Source organism: Lepus europaeus, chromosome 22, assembly GCF_033115175.1.
Source record: "Lepus europaeus isolate LE1 chromosome 22, mLepTim1.pri, whole genome shotgun sequence".
Classification (NCBI taxonomy): domain Eukaryota; kingdom Metazoa; phylum Chordata; class Mammalia; order Lagomorpha; family Leporidae; genus Lepus; species Lepus europaeus.
Window position 1 is genome coordinate 16,102,849 of NC_084848.1, and position 20,749 is coordinate 16,123,597.

General features: G+C 39.5%; 2 protein-coding genes across 2 annotated transcripts in view; both read right to left on the reverse strand.

Annotated features, from left to right (window-relative positions):
• Nucleotides 1-439: 439 nt before the first annotated feature.
• Nucleotides 440-7,214, reverse strand: FLRT2 (fibronectin leucine rich transmembrane protein 2). Its single transcript, XM_062181268.1, has one exon. It carries the CDS (start codon nucleotides 7,010-7,012, stop codon nucleotides 5,030-5,032), a length of 1,983 nt encoding a protein of 660 aa, XP_062037252.1. The 5' UTR covers nucleotides 7,013-7,214; the 3' UTR covers nucleotides 440-5,029.
• Nucleotides 7,215-7,227: 13 nt separating this feature from the next.
• LOC133751191 (uncharacterized) overlaps nucleotides 7,228-20,749 on the reverse strand; it is a 90,293-nt gene continuing 76,771 nt past the window's right edge. The window contains exon 4 of the mRNA XM_062181036.1: nucleotides 7,228-7,391. Coding sequence (XP_062037020.1) covers nucleotides 7,235-7,391 — 157 coding nt within the window. The 3' untranslated portion in view covers nucleotides 7,228-7,234. The remainder of the gene's footprint in view (nucleotides 7,392-20,749) is intronic.

Below are 20,749 nucleotides of genomic sequence, written 5' to 3' on the forward strand. Positions count from 1 at the left end.
CATTATTAGTGAAATTGCCAGGAAAGGTTAGGCAAAAGCATTCTGGAAAATCCTATGAGACTCATCCAAAATTGAATCTGAGTGTATGAGTAGATGCATTTTCATGAGTGGCCACTGAAAGTAAAGGTGGATGAGATATAAATAATTCTGGAGTAGAAAAGTACTATGAGAATTCTTAAAGAAAAATTACATTTAAAATCCATAGGGTATATAATAGAAAAAAAAAAGACTATTCTCATTAGATAACTATGTTGGCATTATCTCTAAGCTAATCAACATGGATTTCACAAATACAAAATCATATGTTCTGTATATGTGCATATACTTAGAGGATATTTATAGATTCTCACAATTTAAAATATAGAAAAGAACATGAGGATTTTATATAAATCCCTCACACAAAAAGGATCAAATGTCCTTAACAGAAGCTGTCTTGACAACAGAAAAATATGAAAACCGTACTGTCATCTTCAGTCTCATCATCTTGCTTCATCAGGAAGTTATCCCTCATTCCTCTTTTACAACACAAGCATGGGCTGTGTCCCAATGAACTTACTCAGATAAACACAATGTGGTTTTCTTTTAAAATAAGCCTTTACTGAATATATCAACAAGGTACTGTATAGTGTAGAGTGAAGTTTTTAGTTAACAAAGTGTGCAACATGGTAGGTCCCAGAGGATGTGTGATGTAGAATCTTTCAGCCCCCTGTCAGAGAGAACACACTAAACACAAACCAGAAGCAAATCAACATATGGTTCAAACAATAACAAATCATCAAGATTAACTTTCCATGAATATATACCAGTCCTATATTATAGGGGAACATGCAGTGACAAAAGCCTTTACCTGGCCTCAAATGATTATAAATTGTACCTTCCATGGACCCCTTTACAAATGTCCCATTTTTATGGGTGCATGTGAACACGTTTGTGTTTCATACTAATTTAAAAATGCATGTGGCAATGACCTTGTGCTCTTTTGGTGGGTGTGCATCTAAAAAAAATAGAAACAAAAACCATAGCAAAAGAATCTGATTTGATATAATAACAGGATTATACGTGTATAAAACTTCCCCCCACAATCAGTGACAAGCATTCCTCTTTACCAGCAATAGTCTTTTTGACCCTGCTGAAGCAATTAGAAAAGATGTAAGCTACAGCTTCCTACCATTAGTATTTCAGATTTTTAAAAGGAGCATCAGGAAAGGTCTGACAAGACCAAGAATTAGAAGTTGCTTTGTTTTAGGTATTTTGTTCTTTGTGGGAAGCTCTTTCCTGCTTCTGCTTTCCCAAGCAGCTGAAATGGTAAGTCTTGAGCAAAATCATTATTCTCATGTTCTAAACTAAAATGTAATATCTTCTTTTTAACCACTTTCCTTTCAAAAGCTGCACTGGACTTTGAAGCTAACGTTTGGTAATCAACTGCAGCATCTGCTCCCGGTGAACCAAAATATTGCCTTGTGTTTCGAATGGATGCTTCGTTCACAACATGAAGTGCTTGTTTTCCCAATGGGAAGTAAGTTCTGAGTTGTGTGAGATGACTAAGACCATTATGATCTGCACTAGTAAGAAATGGAGCTGTGATATTAGCTACTTCATTACTACTTTTTACCAGACTGGTCATGTTACACTTTTTGTTTTTAACCTTTACACTTTTTGTTTAACCTCAGGGAAAATGTCTAATATATTTTCAACAAACATCCAGATAATTATAAATTGCATTATTTTTCACAAGGTAGAGTATTTTCCATTTGTTGCATAAGGAAAGTAGGCATGGGGACACATTCCTCTCCTTGTCTCTGCTTGTAATTGACCCACGTGATTGGCTGTCAATGCATCTGAATTGTTTGAGGGAAGCTCATAGTCTTCCCCTGATCAAACATCTTCCTAGATGAGTACTTAGTAAAGATTATCCTTGGTATGACTAAGTGCCAGTGATACCTGTGTGATCATAGCGATGACTCTTCCCTTTGGAATGTCCTTTTTACAATGACAGTGACTGAGCTCTGAAAGTGGTCACTTACTTTCAGAGATTATCTCATTTGGTAAGAGAGCATAAGTTATGAGAAAGCCATTGAGCATGGCTTCATTCCATGGGATTGGCCTGTACCTTTCAACCGTGATTCTGAATTAATCACTTCAAAATACATGGTATACACAGCAAGAGAGGCCCAAATGCAGAGCAAATATATCTGCAAAACATATTCCCATGGCTAGAAATGCAAAGCAAAGCATAATTTACCAGGGGTGTTCCTTCAGCAATTTTCATAAGACACACAGGACATTACAGATTCTATGATGTGCTTTCTATCCTGGTGTAGGTACAGCCCCAGGTATATTACTATAGATTGGAAACTGGTGCTTATTTGATAAGCCTTGCTCATCATCAATATCAAAATGCAACATCAAAATAAAGCCTATCAAGAGATTCTGTCCCTTCAGGAACACCTTCTAGAAGAGGAAACTTTTTGGATCATTCTAACCACTTAATGTAAGTTGGTCACCCTTGTACCACTTAAGCCCCAAAGGATTTTGTGAATCCCAGAAGACATAATAGGACTCTCTCCATCCTTATTATTTATGGTCCAAAGCAATGAAGTTTCAGCAGCCAAAAATTCCACTGGGAGTTAAGAATACAATACAAACAAATGAGAATGATTATTCTGTGAATAACAGAAATAAAAAACCGTCAAAAGTCAAAGTACCATCATTTGAACACACAGTTTTATCTACACAGCCAAGGGGAAGAGGACAGTGGAAGGGAATTATCCATCTAAGTACACAAACCCCCATGTCATTGTCTGATTTTAGATGGCTTAACTGCTACTAGGATCACCTTCACGGATTGTCTTATCCCTTCACTGTGTGGACCATAGCTTTAAAGAAACAACAGCCAAAACTTTCTAGCTAATAGACTAACATGAAAACTAGAGTCACCTTAGAATTAATTTAAATTAATTCATAGCTAAGTTCAGCTCTACTGACTGCACAGTTTCAATTCTTGTGTCTACAACATTATAGGTTCAGTTATATTTTCGGCTTACTCTGAGGGATGGGGGAGATTAAAACATATAAGTTGGGGTACATTATTAAAGAAAATAAAGCTCTTACTATAAAGAAAAACTTGCATAGCGTTTTATAGCTAAACGTTTACAAAGAAGACACATCACAGTTTTATTTTACTTAGAAAGCAAGATGATAGTGACATTTACTTCATGAGTCTCTAACATAATGGTCAGTGGTAAAGAAAATATACCTCATATAGTGAAATGGCTAAATTTGATTTGGAGAAGAGTTTTCCATGGGTGTATTTTTTTAAGATAATATAGGTGGATTTTTAGCCCTTCTACATCTAAGGGATGGCAAGGAATAGAGTAAATGAGTCATGTTTTCTGAAGACGGACATTGCTTCAAAAACGTCTAGATTTAGTGTGGACATCCATCTCTTTTCTATGCCCTCTGCTCTTTTTCCTGCTCTGTCAAGATTGGGAGAAGCACTTCCTTCTCTGACCTGTTCACTTTTCATCATGTAAGACTGATGATCCCTCCACCATTTTCCAAAGTACAGGAACATTCACCGTTGAGAAGGAGCAAATGAAATTTCAAAAGTGGAACAGGATCAAAACCAATCCAAGGTGGAAATCTGAGATTGCTTTTAAAAATATGCACTCATTTGGCCACCGTTGGTGTGTTCTTATAGAATTATTAGCAGTGAAAATCAGTATGCAGTTTAGAGTGAAATGAGTACATACGGATATTCTGTGCAACTACAACTGGCACCCATTTTTTCCTGAAATTCTGAGCAGAGGGTGGAAAAACAAAGGTGTCATAAACAACTAATTACAAAAATATATGCTAGATGATTGGAAGACAAGAATTTGCAAGGGGGATAAAGATATTAATTCAAGCTATTTCAACATGATACTAACAAAGCCAGTTGATACTGTATAAGAGAATCACCAACCAGGTGTTTCTAACTAGTATTGGTAATTTTTAAGTAACAAGTCATTGGAATATATTCCAAACATTGATCCCTCATTGATCTAAATACCATGTTGACATAGCTTCAGTGAATCTACCCAAATAATTCTCATTATCAAAAATAATTCCATTCAATATAATTCTTCCCATTATTTTATTAGCCTCTTCTAAAAAAGTATTCTAGAATATATCTCTGTTGAATGTGATTCAACCTGACATATGATTTGAATAGTAACACTTTTAAAGGGAGTTTTCTTACTAGGACATTATACTGGTCCCTGAAGACGACTGAAATCAGACTCAAGCTTCTAATTCTGTTATCACATAGGGCCAGGGAAGCATGAAGAGTGATTATCAAGTTCCCAGTCAGAAAGCTAACCCCTGGGCTTGAGGATCTTGCCAAATCTCATCTCAGGTTTCTTGATTCTGTCAGGTTGGGTTAACTCATCTCAAGGGAACCAGCTTCCTTGTGACGCTTTCTGCATCTTCTGCACTGAGTCTAATCAGGGTAACTACCTCCATTCTTGCAGGATGGAATCTCTCACATTTCTTCCTGACCAGGAAGTATAGAAAGAGCATAAAAAACATCTGGGCCATTTCCTCTTTTACCCATGTGATTCATCTTACCCTGATGAGTCCATTTTAATTGGCCCTTTCACCTGACCACCAGCTCTATGAAAACAACTTATTCTGACAGCTTCGACAGCCAAGTGGTTAATATGCATCAGAAGGAAGCATCACTCGTTCTTTTGCCTTGTCGTCGGGTTCTCATTGTACAACCCTGTACAGTACTTCAGCAACTATATATTTTTTTAAGATTTAAAAAGCAAAGAGTTACAAAACTGTTTGTAATTAACTTGAAATAGAAAAGATAGCACTTTTTTTTAAATCCCATTATATAGTACACCGTATAAATTACAGAGTATTCAAATGCACAAATGCATCTGTGTAACATTTATCAAATGTAATCTGTGTGTCTTTATGTGCACACACGTGTGTGTTCGCAAGAGTTTTACTGTCCACCTTACAAATGCTGGACCTGTGGCTGTTACGTATGGCAGTGTTCCAGGTCTGGCACGCTGCTGTTGCAGTATCGCATGTTGTTGGGGATGTGGCAGTCTGTGTAATTAATGCCCCCATTTGGGGTATAGATGGGTTGCAGTCTGAAATCTCCTTTAAGGAGCTGATCGTTATTTAAGGAGACGATCTGAAAACTAGTTTCTGTCATCTCCAGGATGGAGTTGTCCTTCTTGGTGCCTGCCTCACAGTAGTCATCTTTCCGCCGGCCCCGGTTGTATTTCCACTTCTGGGAAGTGTAACGCCCCTTTTTGTGCATGTGCCAGCAAAAGACGCTGAGCAAGACCACGAGCACAAATATCACTGCACCCCCAATCAAGCCTGCCAGGAGAAAAGGGGAGCCCATGCTGTGGGATGTCGTCTGCTCATGGCTGGAAGCAGTGTTGCTGCCATTGTTCAAGTAGGAGGCATGCGTGGTGGCCTCAGAACAAATGGTATCTTCTACAGCACGGTAGTTAAAAGCATCCAGTGGCACTAAACAAATCCGATAGGTGGATCTGGGCTCTAAGTTAATCAAGCTCAGGTGTTGTTTCTCACCACTGACTATGCGTTCCTGAACAATGCCACCCACCAAACTGTGGCCCATTTTCACCCATGTGAGTTTGTACGCCATCACAGTAAAGAGAGAAAGCCAGCTCACTTGAATGGAAGTATCATTCACAAAGTGGATAAAAAGTTGGATCCGTTCAGCAATAGGTGGCGTCACTCTTTCACTGCCATCCCACTCGGGAACCGTGGGGAGTTTCACTGTGGTAGGAATTGGAGGTGTGTAGCTTCTGCTTGGCGTTGGAACAGAGAGAGTAGGAGGCTGAGTCGTGGGAGAAGCTGTGCTTGGGGCTGGGGTGAAGAGAGGCAGGCCTGGGGTTGAGGTGGGACAGGACAAAAGGTTCATATTCAACTCCCTGACGGCCATCCCGCGGACTTGCTCAGGACCTTGGCACATGAAACCCCGCACGTTGAGAGATGAAGGGATGTATTTGAGCCATTCTGTGACCCATTTAATACTGCAGTCACAAAACCAAGGATTATTCCGAGCAGTGAGTTGCTTCAGATTGGAGAGATTATCAAAGACCCCTTGAGTTAACATTCGCAGTTGGTTGTTGGATATATCCAACCGTTCCAGCTTACGGAGATTGGAGAAGGCTGTCAAAGGGATGTGGTTTATCTGGTTGTCCTGCAAATAAAGCCTGACCAGGTGCGTACCAGGGAGATCAGAAGGGGGTTGGGTGAGTGAATTACGTACGATTGAGAACTCCTTGAGCTTGGTGAGATGGCTGAAGGTGCCCTCAGCAATGCCCTTGTTGGTCAGGAGATTTCCATCCACAATCAGACGTTCCAAGCTTGTGAGGTTCTGAAAGGCCATGTCTGATATGACAGCAATTCGATTTTCATCCACTCTCAGCTCTTGCAACTCCACAGGAAGCCCAACAGGCACACTACTCAGGTGATTCTTGGATAAAAACAACAATTTGAGGCTAATAGCCTCGCGGAAGGCCCCATCTTCCACCCCCACTGTGGATATAGAATTGTCATCCAGGTGTAGCTCTTCAAGCTTCAAGAGCTGCGCAAGAGCAGCCCGTGAAATGGTCTGAATGTTGTTTTCCTGCAAATGGAGAACCCTGACATTCTTGGGCAGGTTCATGGGGAATTCATCCAGTTGGTTGCCATAAAGGTAGACCGTGTGCACTGACTGTACGTTGTGCAGTTCTGCAGGAAATCCAGCATTATTAATTTGGTTGTTGTGGAGGTAGAGCACGGTTACGCCCTCCGGGATCCCAAGAGGCACTGAGGTCAAGCTTCGCTCATTACAGTAGACAAAGTTCCTGTCGCAGCGGCACACACTAGGGCAGGCCAGGAGTTTTGACACCTGTGAGTAGAGCCCCAGGGTAATGATGAGCCAAGATTTCAGAAACAAAGCCCCATGGCTGGGCCACTTTGTGATCCTTAGGCCCATTTCTAAAGTACAGAAATAAAATACAATGTGTCGGGGAAAGTAATAATTAAAAAAAAAAAACCTATAGCAAAATCAAAATGATTGGATAGGGTTCTGTCCAAGTTCAGAACTCCAGCTAGGGGAAATGTCCTGAGGGCATACAGTAAAATTATCTTCCTGCTGTCTCTACTCTTATCAACCTGTGTTGCCCTCTCTGCTGTTGTCCTCCATGTGCAAAACAATTCAATAGGGAGAATTTTCCACACAGGCAGTGGATGACACCAAGTTATCAGTGGTATCAACACAAGTGCACCTGGGCAGGTGGAGCTCCCTTCTTCTGCTGTAGGTCAGGCCAGCATTGATCAGCCCGTACACTTCTCGATTAAACTCAGTCCACAACCTGTTGGAAAGAAGAGAGAAAAGGGTCAGTTAAAAGCAGTAATGAGCGGTGGGCATCTGGCAGAGGAGTTAAGATGCCAATTGGAATGTTCACATCCCAGGTCAGAATGCATGGGGCTGAGTCCCAGCTCTACAGTCAATGCCAGCTTCCTCGTAATGAGAGCCCACGGATGACTGCTTAAGTAGTTTTGAGCTCCTGGCTTTAGTCCAGTCCAATCCTGTCAGTTGTAAGCATTTGAGGAGTGAACCAGTGGATGGGGACTCTCTCCCGGTCTCTGCCTCTCAAATGAATAAATATTTTTTAAAAAGCAAACAATGCAAAAATTGCCAAGTTCAACAATGTAACTGGGACTTAGTAATGAGACAGGAATTGACATTAAATGATATTTTTTTAAAAGATTTATTCTATTTATCTGAAAGTCAGAGTTACACAGAGAGGAGAGGCAGAGAGAGAGAGAGAGAGAGGTCTTCCATCCAGTTTCACTCCCTGGTTGGCCGCAATGGCTGGAACTGCGCCAATCCGAAGCCAGGAGCCAGGAGCTTCCTCCAGGTCTTCCATGCAGGTGCAGGGGCCCAAGGAGTTGGGCCATCCTCTACTGCTTTCTCAGGCCATAGCAGAGAGTTGGATCAGAAGTGGAGCAGCCAGGTCTCAAACTGGCACCCATATGGGATGCCGGCACTGCAGGCGGTGGCTTTACCTGCTACGCCACAGCACTGGCCCCTTAAATGATATTTTAAATAACACTAATTTAGTTGAAATGTTACTCAAGAAATGAATGGTTACAATCTACAAGAGGAAAGCATACATTTATCTCTATCAATAACTGCACTGTGAATTTCACATTCCAACCAATACATTCTCTTAAATATCTATTTTCATATTCAAATAGAAAAGGGCCACAGGCATGCTGCCTAATCTGCAATAACAGTTAAGGTTGACCACTTACAAATCTTCTTGGTTGTGGTCTTGTTTTAAGATGGCAATGGTAACTGAACAACCAGTAAAACTTAAGGGAAAAGCCTATAGAGCTATAAAGGTTAAACATCAAAAATCATGGACTGGGCCAACACTGTGGCTCACTAGGCTAATCCTCTGCCTGCAGCGCCGGCACCCCAAGTTCTAGTCACACTTGGGGCACTGGATTCTGTTCCGGTTGCTCCTCTTCCAGTCCAGCTCACTGCTGTGGCCTGGGAAGGATGGCTCAAGTGCTTGGGCCCTGCACCCGCAAGGGAGACCAGGAGGAGGCGCCTGGCTCCTGGCTTCAGATTGGTGCGGCACACCAGCTGTAGCAGCCATTTGGGGGGGTGAACCAACGGAAGGAAGACCTTTCTCTCTGTCTCTCTCTCACTGTCTAACTCTGCCTGTCAAAAAAAAAAAAAAAAAGGACTTAAAAAGATTTTTTTAAACTTTTATTTAGTAAATATAATTTCCAAAGTACAGTTTATGGATTACAATGGCTTCCCCCCCCCCATAACTTCCCTCCCACCCACACCCCTCCCATCTCCGACTCCCTCTCCCATTCCATTCACATCAAGATTCATTTTCACTTATCTTTATATACAGAAGATCAATTTAGTATATATTAAGTAAAGATTTCATCAATTTGCACCCACACAGAACATAAAGTGTAAAGTACTGTTTCAGTACTAGTTATTGCATTAATCCACATTGGACAACACATTAAGGACAGAGATCCCACATGAGGAGTAAGTACACAGTGACTCCTGTTGTTGACTTAACAATTTGACATTCTTGTTTATGGCGTCAGAAATCTCCCTAGGCTCTAGACATGAGTTTCTAAGGCTATGGAAGTCTCTTGAGTTTGCTGACTTCGATCTTATTTAGACAAGGTCATAGTCAAAGTGGAAATTCTCTCCTCCCTGCAGAGAAAGGTACCTCCTTCTTTGATGGCCCATTTTTTCTTTCTACTGGGATCTCACTCGCAGAGATCTTTCATGTAGGTTGTTTGTTTGTGGGTTTTTTTTTTTTTTTTTTTTTTTTTTTGCCAGAGTGTCTTGGCTTTCCATGCCTAAAATACTCTCATGGGCTCTACAATTTGGGACGTGCTCAATCAGACTTGCCCCAAATAGTGGAGTTAGAAATGTGCCAGGGGATTCCAATACAATCCCATCAAGGTGGCATGTACCAATGCCATCTCACTAGTCCAAGTGATCAATTTCAGTTCACAATTGATCACACTGATAGGTCTAAGACTCAAAGGGATCACACAAACAAGACTAATGTCTGCGAAAACTAACTGATAGAACAAAAAAGGGAGAGAATGATCCAACATGGGAAGTGGGATACACAGCAGACTCACAGAATGGCAGACGTCCTAAACAGCACTCTGGCCTCAAAATCAGCCCTTAAGGCATCTGAAAAAGATATTTTAAAAGATGCACCCTTGTTAAGAAGTTCTTCCTAATACTTTTCTAAATATACTTATCATATAATTTTTTAGATCCCATGCAATAAAAAAGTAGCTATGTTAACTTTCTGTGTCCCTTTAAAGTATACGTTATAATTCTGATACAAAAGCATTTCATCTTTAATGGGGAATTCTGGAAAATGTAATATAAAGAATACAGGATGAAATAATAAGATCACTTATTATATTATCACCCAATCTTACAACTTTACTTACTCTTTTTTCTATGCATATACTTAAAAACTGGAATTATTATTGTTTGCTGTTTGTTACCTAATGATATGTTGTGACCTTTTATTTCTATGTTATGAAAGAAATCATTTCCAAAAAAGTTGCATCCTTTCGATCTGACCTTATGATAAAGCAGGACAAACATAACACAAAGAAGGCAGAGAGAAATACACACGTAACATACATGTGAAGGCAGAGAGAAGACTTCTCTGTCCTTCTCCATCTCTTACCTCCCCTCCTCTGCCTTCCTCCAAAACAGCTTTCACTGGCATTTCCAATGAGAACGACCAAACTCCACTGAGTGACATACACCCACTTACCCCCTCCTTTGGGACCTCCAGGTACAGATAAGACACACCACTGTGGTCCCTTTAAGAATTGCCAAGTTCATGACTGGGAATAAATTCTCTTTCAACAACACCACCTTCCTGTCTGCGAGTGCTTTTCTGTTTATATAGGACTTTAAGCCAATTTAAAAAATGATAGGAGACACAGTTGAGGAAGTAAAGGCAATCTACAGATAGCAATCATGCCTCCTGCTCAGAATGTGTTCCATCTGCTTTTAGATTAGAGAGGTATAGAAGTTAATTGAAAGGTGCCAGATTTGATTTCCCTACAAAGTAAGACAACATGACAGGACATGGCGAGCTGCAAGTCTCTCAATTCTCACCAATACACAGAGATTGAATCAACTTACATCTTAAAGCACAGAGAGATGATTTCAAATAGTCCTCTCAGCTATCTTTAGAAATATAATTTAAAAAGAAAAAAAGCACTTATATAAGTGTTATTTAAGTGTCAAGGATATTGTAAATTTGTTCTATAATTTAAAAGACTGTAAACCATCTAAAAATGCCATTGGTGACCAGAAATGGTAAAATTCATAGTTTATTGTTAGGAAAACTTAAAAAAGGGGTGAAATATCTTCTCCCAGGCAAAAAGAAGATGTAATACTTTATTAAAAATCAAGACTTACCGGATTTTTTAAAAAGTACAAATAGATGTCTTACCACTGAAAGGAAGCCAATCTTTCTGGAAGAAATCTCTATGTGCTTGAAGAATAATTTATACAACTAATAGCAGCACAGGAAAAAATGGGATTAATGCAATCAGCTGAAGCAACATTTAGCTCAGGTTTCAAACAATCTTAAAGTTTCCTGATCTCTTGCTACATGTGTGTGGCCTTGGTCCAGAAGCATGAACCTGACCTAAGAAGCTGGTAGACATTCAGAACCTCCAGGCTAGAATCTGAATGTCAGAGACAACCTTTGGTGAATATATTAAAATTTGAGAAGCATTTCCCTAAACATAGTGATGTCTTATTTAATCACTCATGTTTTCATTAAATATAAAATAAATGCAAGAGCACATCCCTTGATTCTTTTGAGATGTGTAAAGGTATAAGACATACTAATCACTTTTATCCCTAGGAAACAGTCTCAAATTACATCTTATATGTAAATTACACCTGCATAACTTTATGTCATCTGGCCTCAGTGGAAAATGTTTATGTGAATGACAAGTAGTAGTGTCTAGTAGGACCTTCAATACTTATTTGTAGTCATAAGAGACCAGTTTTATAAAGCATTAAAAAAATGGTGCTATTAGCATTTACTCTGTAGAAAATGTAGGAACATCTGATGAAAATAATTGAACCTAATATTACAATGAAATAATAATCCTCAAAATGTGGTGGTGACATACAGCGAACAGAATTTCCTATGTGAAAAAAAAAACTAAGTTTCTGTGTAAAAAGAAGAGATGCCTCTTAAATGTGTCTACAATCCAAGTTTGTAGGCCTAAGAAACAACGAACCAATACTTGAGGATGGCAGTTCATAGCTGAGCCCCAAAGAAATGAACACTGGGGATTAATCAAGCACTGAGGGACAGACATAGACATTATTGTGCATCCAGATTGTAAGGTTTCCACTTGTCTGAACTGCGTCCTCTATGAAGAGAGAAAGAGCGACATCAGCCAATGCTCTGCCCCCAGGCTTGCTCTCTTGTGGGCACATTTATAATTATGCAAGAAGACAAGGCATTGCAGTCCCGAAGAAAGCTCCTAATAAGATTACACAGGGCATGGGGTGAATTGTCACTGTGGCTACACCATAACGAGAGAAAAGCCCTATCCAGATCAGTGTGTTGATCAGCTATGACAAGTCCAATTTTGAATGAAAACAAACTTTCAGATCTTTCTTTGAGCATCTCAGTAGGGAATCCTACAACATAATGGCATGTAGCAGATTTGTTCTGATCCTTGGATCAACAATAGTCTGTGCATGTCAGCTAATGACTATCTTTGCCCAAATTAGTGCAAGTATAATATTAAAAAAAACTAGTTCATAGTGCTAGTTTTAATTTGCATTTTTTAAATTTAAATTTCCTCTATATTTCTTGGTTGTGGTTTCTACTGACACTGAGGGCTAAACTCTTTTGAGACTTTAAACAGGAGACCATACTTATGAAGAAAGCAGTACAGTCTACCAGTCAAGAACACAGGCCTTGAGGCTGCAGCCCAGGCAAAGTGGGATAAGCCGCCACCTGCAACATTGGTGTCCCATATATCCCATGCTGGAGCAACTGTTTGCATTCTGGCTGCTCGCTTCTGATCCAGCTCCCTGCTAATACTGTGCCTGAGAAAGCAGGGAAGGATGGGCCAAGTACCTGAGAGACCTGAATGGAGTTCCAGGCTCCTTCTTTGGCCTGAGCCAGCCACTGCCATTGCAGCCATTTGGGGAGTGAACCAGCATAAAGATCTCTTTTTTTTCCCCCTTTGTCTCTTCTGTCACTATGCCTTTCAAATAAATAAAAAACAAATCTCAAAATAAAACAGGGCCAAGGCCCTGAATTCTTTGCATCCCACTAACACTGAATTGCTGCAAGATCCTGAATATATTATTTAACATTTGAAGTCTTAGTTTTCTTATCTGAAAAATGGGGATAACAATAGTTCCCAACATATAACATTGTTGAGAAGATTAAATAAAACAGTACTTCTGAAAAGTTTACATGGTGCCTGAACACAGTAAGAATGTAATAAATCTATACTATTATTTTATATGCATTTATTGCTATGATATTCAGAGAGGTGAATTGTAGTATGTAGAAAATAACATCACCTTTGACTTGTCAAGTTCCATGGAATTTCACCTATCCCAGGGTTTTTCATCCTTGGCACTACTGACATTTTGGGCCAGATAATTTTTATCAAGGTGCTGCCAGATGTACCTTTTCCAGTTATTGCCAAAACTTTTCAAGTTATTGCCATATATATGTGGTACAATCACCCTAAGTTGAGAACCAGTGACCTGCATCATTTTTTCAGGTGTCTTGGATGGATGATATTATCACTGTAGTGTTCCAGGGAAAAGTAAAGATGAGTTTCAAATAAAATTACCTAAAAATGCTTTTTGCCACGGGCATGGATAAAGCATGAAATGCAATGAGCTTTTCCTTAATTTATCCAACCAATATTTCTTGAGCACTAGAACAAAGACACAGTGGTATACAGAGAGCTGATGTAGGTTTTGGTCTTTTGTGGTTTAAAGTTTAGTATGAGAAAAGAGTTAAGGAAGCAGAGAATTAGGGTACTATGCAAGGAGCACTAATCTTGGAGCACCAGGTGATTTTAGTGTTGCTAAAGAGCTTTAACCTATCCCTATGGGTATCCGGGAGAGCTGCAGCAGGGAAAGGTGAATATCTAAAGGGAAAGAAGGCTCAAGCTGGGGAAAGATTGGAGAAACTGTGCATATGAATCCATGCTCTTGTCATTGGATTCCAGAGAGGAAACCCAGCTCAACTAAGAAACAAAACTTTGCACAGCACTTTCTCCCAACTCTGTGTTTCTCACTGAGTCGCAGTGATTCAAGAAGACAATGAGCAAGCTCATATTTCCAAATCATCAGGCACTTCATGTATGTCTCTAAATGGTGGGTTAAAAATGAATTTCAATTATTGGGGATAATTTTTTTTCTTTTGTCCTGTATTTGTTTGAACATTATATTGAATTTGTTTTTCCTCCAGGAAACTAAAGATTATGAAAAATAGGTTAATGGAAAATGCTAGGCAGCAGCAGAAATTTTCATTCAAAGTCTCAGAAGCATAAGTGTAAATCAACATGTAACTAATGCTCTTTGGGGATAGCAAGAACCTGGCCCTGCCAGTCTCTTAAAGATGAGAGTAACAGCAGCAGCTATTCCAGGCTACTTTACTTTACTTTAACTCTTTTCATAGGAACTGAGACTCTAAGCAAATAAATCACGTAAAAGCTTGCTGTGAAGTTTTCTCTCCTACTGCTGCTTAAGACTTTTTTTTTCTTAATTAATTTCAGGAGCCTGTATTCAAGGAGAGCTTAATAAACTGAGACTATAAAAATCATGGTACAGAAAATAAGAATTGTCAATAAGAACCGCCAATATCATATTATAACGACACTAGGATAAACCTAATCAAATCTTAATGGTTTCAGCATTGGCTATCTTGTGATAAGACTGCACAGTGAAAGCAGTGATAAAAACGAGAAAGCTAAACTGAAGAGGGATGTTTCTAGGGGTCACCATCTGCCTTGGAATTTCTGGAGTTAAGCTATTTGTGCTTAAAATCAGGTGTGGAATCTAGAGTCATAGGTGCACTACACAGGCCTTTGTTACAATCTGGAGACAGGAAAGCACTTTACAGATCCCATGCACATTCTTGAAGACAGGGAATAAATACTGCTCATACAACAATCAGGAACGTGCTTTACTTAGCTGGCCAAAATGTGGGGATTAGCACAGGAATCTGGGGAAACATTTAACAACAGTCATCCCCTAACTTGAAACTAATTTCCCATGCCCTTTACTGAACCTCAAATGAGCCCCTTGAAGTTCCTCATTAGATGAAAATTTTTGTTTACTAAGACAAGAGGGAAAGAAAGGATGGAAGAAAGAGGGAATGAGGGGTTAAAGTAAGAAAGGAAACACTTTTTATTTAAACAGTTGACAATTTCCTGGCTCCCGTCAGTCTACAATTGAAAACATTAAAACTGGACCAAAAAAGAAGCAATTGTCCTGGCAAGTACAAAATACTCTTAAAACATTTGAAGAATTTTTCTTAAGTGGTTTCCAATGGATTCAAATAATAGGGATGAGTTTCAAACAACCAATGTTATAATCTCAAATGCATAAACTTTAAGGACACATTCAGAACAGCCACATATCCCTCTCAATCCACTAGGGAGCTCCCAGGCATAGTTCTATGATACCTTTAAAGTCTGAGACTGCCAGAAGGTCTCTGTGCACCAGCCACTACCCATGTGCAGACGGTAGAATGGCCAGCTGATTTCAAGGCCTGAAATCAACTTGTACAGTGACTGGCTTGTGAGTTGGTTCCAAGAAATGAATGGAAACTAGTGGAACAGAATTTTAGGTAGAAAAACATGAATTGAGAGTATTAATGGGATATAAAGTATATGGTCCATTAAAAATGGACCTGCTATAGCTCCTATCTATGTACTCTTCAATCCATTTCAAAATGGATTCATTGCATTCATTGATTTGTTCAAACATATACTGAATATCTCATGTTTCACAGAAAATAACTGATTTCTTAGGCTTTTGCCTTTGAGAATTTTTGTTTTTATTAGAAAGAGTGACACAGAGAAAGAAAGAGAAAGAGAAACACATACACACAGAGATCTTCCATCTGCTGGTTCACTCTGCAAATGGATGCAATAGCCAGAACTGGGTCAGGCCAAAGCCGGGAGCCAGGAACACCATCCCTGCTTCCCACATGGGAGGCAGGGACCCAAGTAATTGGGCCATCACCAGCTGCTTTCCTAGGTGCAATATCAGGGAGCTGGACTGCAAGCACAGCGGCTAAGACTCAAAACATCACTCTGATATGGGGTACCAACACCACAACTGGTGGCTTAATCTGCTGTATTACAACTCTGGACCCTGGGAAAATTTTTAATTTCTTTGCAGCATTTAGTCCCAAGGTTCCCCAAACTCAAAGGTCATTAAAAATACTAGAAGAAGGTAAAGAAAGACAAAGGCTTCTGGATCCAAGCCATGAAGAAGGGTGGGTATGTGCATGCTGCCAACTTTCCCCAGGTGAATCTGATATTCATTTTAAGGTTCAATGATCTAGAGGAAGGCATTGTGAAGTCGTGGGTAAAGCCACCACCTGTGACACTGGCATCCCATATTGGCACTTGTTCACGTCCTGACTGCTCTACTTCCAATTCAGCTGCCCACTAACAGACTGGGAAAAGCAGCAGAAAGATGGTTCAAGTCCTTGGGCCCCTGCCACTCACATGGGAGACCTGGAAGAAGCTCTAGGCTTCAGCCTGATGTAATCCCAGTCATTGCAACCATCTAGGATAGTGACCCAACAGATGGAAGATGTCTCTCTCTCCTTTTCTCTTAACTTGACTTTCAAATAAATAAATAAATAAATAAATATATGTATGTGTATATATATATGTATATATATATTTAAATTAAAAAGGTCCAATGACCCAGCCTTTCAGGCATAGCTTTCAGAGCATAGCAATAACTGATCTTTCTCTCTTCTGAATCAAAAAACATGTGAGTGTGTGGCTGATGTTGTAGGAAGAGCAGAGGGTTTGGAGTCAGTCAGAATTTAGTTTTGGTCATGGTTCATTCACTCATTACTAGCATGGTGAAAACACACAACTTGGCCTTTTTGAACTTCAATTTTTCATGTCAAAGAAAAGTGCCTACAGGATTGGTGGGAAAAGTAAATATAAAATATGTTAAGTTGAATAAGCATGCCAATTAGGCACTCAGTAAATTGATTTAAGAAACGTAGAGAAAGTGTAATGAGTAAGGGATGGGCTCTGGACACAGATGACATAAAGAGCTGCCCTACTTACCAGCTGGGTTAACCTGGGCATATGATTTCACCTCTCTGTGCCCTAGTTAACTCATGATAAATGGGAAAAAATAATAGTATTTATCTCTCACAATTATTGCAAGGCTGTAAATCACTTAGAATATTATCGAACACACGGAAAACACACTCATTATGTTGGCCATTTCTACTATTAGCTTTAAAGAAAAATAACAACAAAAACTGTTGTGCCAGGGAACAGTTGTCCCTTAAGAGTAACCTTTTTCATTCATTGATTAGAGTTCTTTTGCTGATACATATATACATCTTCCTATCCATCAATCCTGTAAACATGTGGAGACATCTGTTAGATCAATCAAAGAATGAGTGATAACGCTGGGACTGGGACCCAAGCACGGGCTGCAGAGCCTTGCTCCTATCTCCTGCCCTGTGCCCTGCAAGCTCCATGCAGGCAGAGGCTGGTCTGCTTTTGCTCACTGTTATTTCCCAAGAGTCTAGTGCAGCACGTGGCAGGCATTCAAGAACTGTTTGTAAAATAAATGAACGAATCAAAGAATGACCTTCAGATGATTACTTTGTTTGAAGAGGCAGTCTGTAAAAACTCTTCAATATCTTCAGTCTGAGGACCCAAAAAGAATCAGTGAGATAATCTTTCAGAACAGCTTCCAAAGGTGTTAAGTTACACAACCTATCCACAGAGATTGAGGGATGGACAGAGAGATGGATGAGTAGTTCTGGAACATAAAGAAACCAGATGACATCACAAAAAGCCGCAGACCAGGCAATTAAACAATAATTGCAGCTACTGCAGCAGTACACTTGTTTTACAGAGTAACATCAAGTTTCTATACCCTTATTGATCTACGTGACTTCTGAAATGAGACTAATTTGAACCATTTCTACAAACTTTGATAGAAATTTTGATACCTACCTAACACTTCAGTTCCACAGTCATTGTGACCTGAAATCAGATTTTTGTGTTCTTTTATACACACACACACACACACACATATATATATATAATCTGCTCACGTAATATCAATAGCTTCTAAATACTTGTCTAAATTTACTGTGACAGTTCAACTGAGTTTTAACTGCATACCACTTTACCATTCTCCATAGAATCAATACAAAATAGGCCAGTATCTTTAGAGCTATAAAAAAAGCTTATTCAAAAAATAAACTGAATCCAAAAATATAAACACAGTCAACTTCCTCATCAAAGTATTGCATCCCATATGTAATATACATAATGAAAAAAATCTTTTCTTTCTTCAAAAGGAGAATACAGATTTTTGTTGGTGATATTGATTAGTTGCATGAAATGAAATTACATAACGTATATTTCCTGGTGAGTTCTGTTATCTGGTTTTGAGTCTAAAAAATGAAAAATCCATTTCTTAACCCTATTCTGGTATCATACGGATGACTCTGAATGCAAATGGTACAAGATTTTCTCACTGAATAAATAGGCTTTTACAAAGTGCCTTCTCATCTTCAGAACACCTGTTTTACTGAGGCGTCAGGCTATATTCAGGGAAGCTATGTCTAGATTTAGGGACTTAAAGGAGACATCAGAAACAGAAAACAGATTATTGTTTCTTATCCTTGACCTTCTTTTCTCAAGGACATCCTTGCCAAACGTGACTAGACATGGGTTAAGATCAAATCATTTTCACAGCTCAAAATAAAAGCCCAAATGAGCTGCATCACTATATCTGCAAAGGAAAATATTAAAAATGCACATCAGATCTCATAAACAACTTTTAAACAATCTGCACTGATCATCCCTCATTTACATGAATTTTGAGATATGTTCACCAAACAAAGGGGAATTTAAACATTCGAGTAAATCCTTTTGCAGGTTTAAGCCAATTGGGTCATTACCTTCGTTTATGGACACTGCAGCTTTCAAATTTTACCCCAAAGCTTTTATTTTCTGAACAAATCACTACCAATGAATTTCAACAATTTTTTTTTAAAAAAAGCTATCATAAAAATTTTTTAAAAATCAAGAGAACGTAATGACTTTTTCATTTTTAGGAAATCATCATATGGGGCTGGTACTGTGGCACAGAGGGAAAGGCTGCTGCTTGCAGTCCTGGTATCCCATTTGAGCTCCAGTTAGAGTCCCAGCTGTTCTACTTCCCATCCAGCTCTCTGCTATGGCCTGGGAAAGTAGAAGAAGATGGCCCAAGTGCTTGGGCCTGTGCACTTGTGTGAGAGACCTGGAGGAAGCTCCTGGCTTCGGATAGGCTCAGCTCTGGCTGTTGTGGTCATTTGGGGAGTAAACCAGCAGATGGAAGACTTCTCTCTTTCTCTCTGCCTCTCTGTAACTCTGCCTTTCAAACAAATAAATAAATAAAATCTTAAAAAAAAGAAAAAGATGCAACATATATCCTGATTCAGTCAAGGCTACCCGGACTCATGTGCATGTAACTATCACGAGGGAGGCAACAAAGCTGAAAAGCACTCTCAAAAGTACATACAAATACACAGGAAAACACATACACATATATACACATGTACACATACATACATGTTATACATTTTCATACACAAAACATGTATGCATGCACATATATGCATACATACACACACAGTTCATGTGAGAACATGGTTTTGGATTTTTTTCCATCACTGTTGCAAGCACTTAGTATTTGATTAGAAAAGGGTTCCAAATTTCCCTACTGAGTAAAAATAAAATCTAAGCATTAGAGAGTAATATGAGGTTTGGGGTGATAAAGCAGATTTAACATACTGATGGCAATGCTCAGAGAATCACTCCTCGGCATTACTCATTCCTTCCTTAGCTACATGCCCATGTTCAACTGAAGTGCAGACTTGTCCTTGGGAGTATTGTCATTGGTTTGCAAAGGGTGATATTATGAAGCACTGCATTTCAATGGCAAGATTGCCATCTGAAGCAAAACACTCTAAAAATGAATGGGCAACAAGTTTATATGTTTGTTTTCCAATGGGCTTCTACTTCATCAAAAAACTTCCCTTGCTGGTTCCCTGATGCTTAACATTTTATAACTATTAACTCATTCCTTTGGATTAGAAGGCTACTCTTTCCTGAACTGCAACTACTTTTCTCAGATTCTTTAAATCAAATGAAGTATATCAGAGCTTTTCTTTCTTTTTTTTTTAAATATTTATTTATTTGCTTGAAAGGCAGTTACGGAGAAGGAGAGGGAGAGGGAGAGGGAGAGGGAGAGGGAGAGGGAGAATGAGATGGAGAGGGAGAGGCAGAAGCAGAGGGAGAGATGTCTTCCATCCTCTGGTTCACTCCCAAGATGGCTGCAATGGCCAGATCTGTGCAGATCTGAAGCCAGGAGCCAGGATCCTCCTCTGGGTGTCCCACATGAGTGCAGGGGTCCAGGGACTTGGGCCATCCTCTACTGCTTTCCCAGACCATAGCAGAGAGCTAGATCGGAAGTGGAGCAGCCGGGACTCAAACCAGCGCCCATATGGGATGCCGGCACTGCAGGTGGTGGCTTTACCCGCTATGCCACAGTGCCGGCCCCCAGAGCTTTTCTTAAAACTAGCATTCCTCATTCATTTCTTCATCAACAGTTCAGGATCTACTATGTGATATAAAAGGGACCAAGAAAGATAAAGTCAGGAAGGTTATGTATCTAGAAAGTAATATGGAAAACAAAATCAAATAGAAACTACCAAATTGAGATTTGAAATGGTAAAGGTATGATCAGTGTCATCAAGGAAAGTAAATGAGTGTGAAAGAAAATAAAAGGAGGGGGCAAGAGGGGTTAATTATAGGGGTCACGGATGGTGCCTTGGAGAAATAAGGCTCCTAATGAATGAGTTGTTAAGAA

Coding starts and splice junctions, on each gene's coding strand:
- FLRT2 (XM_062181268.1), bottom strand. CDS start 7,012: ATGGGCCTAAGGATCACAAAGTGGCCCAGCCATGGGGCTTTGTTTCTG.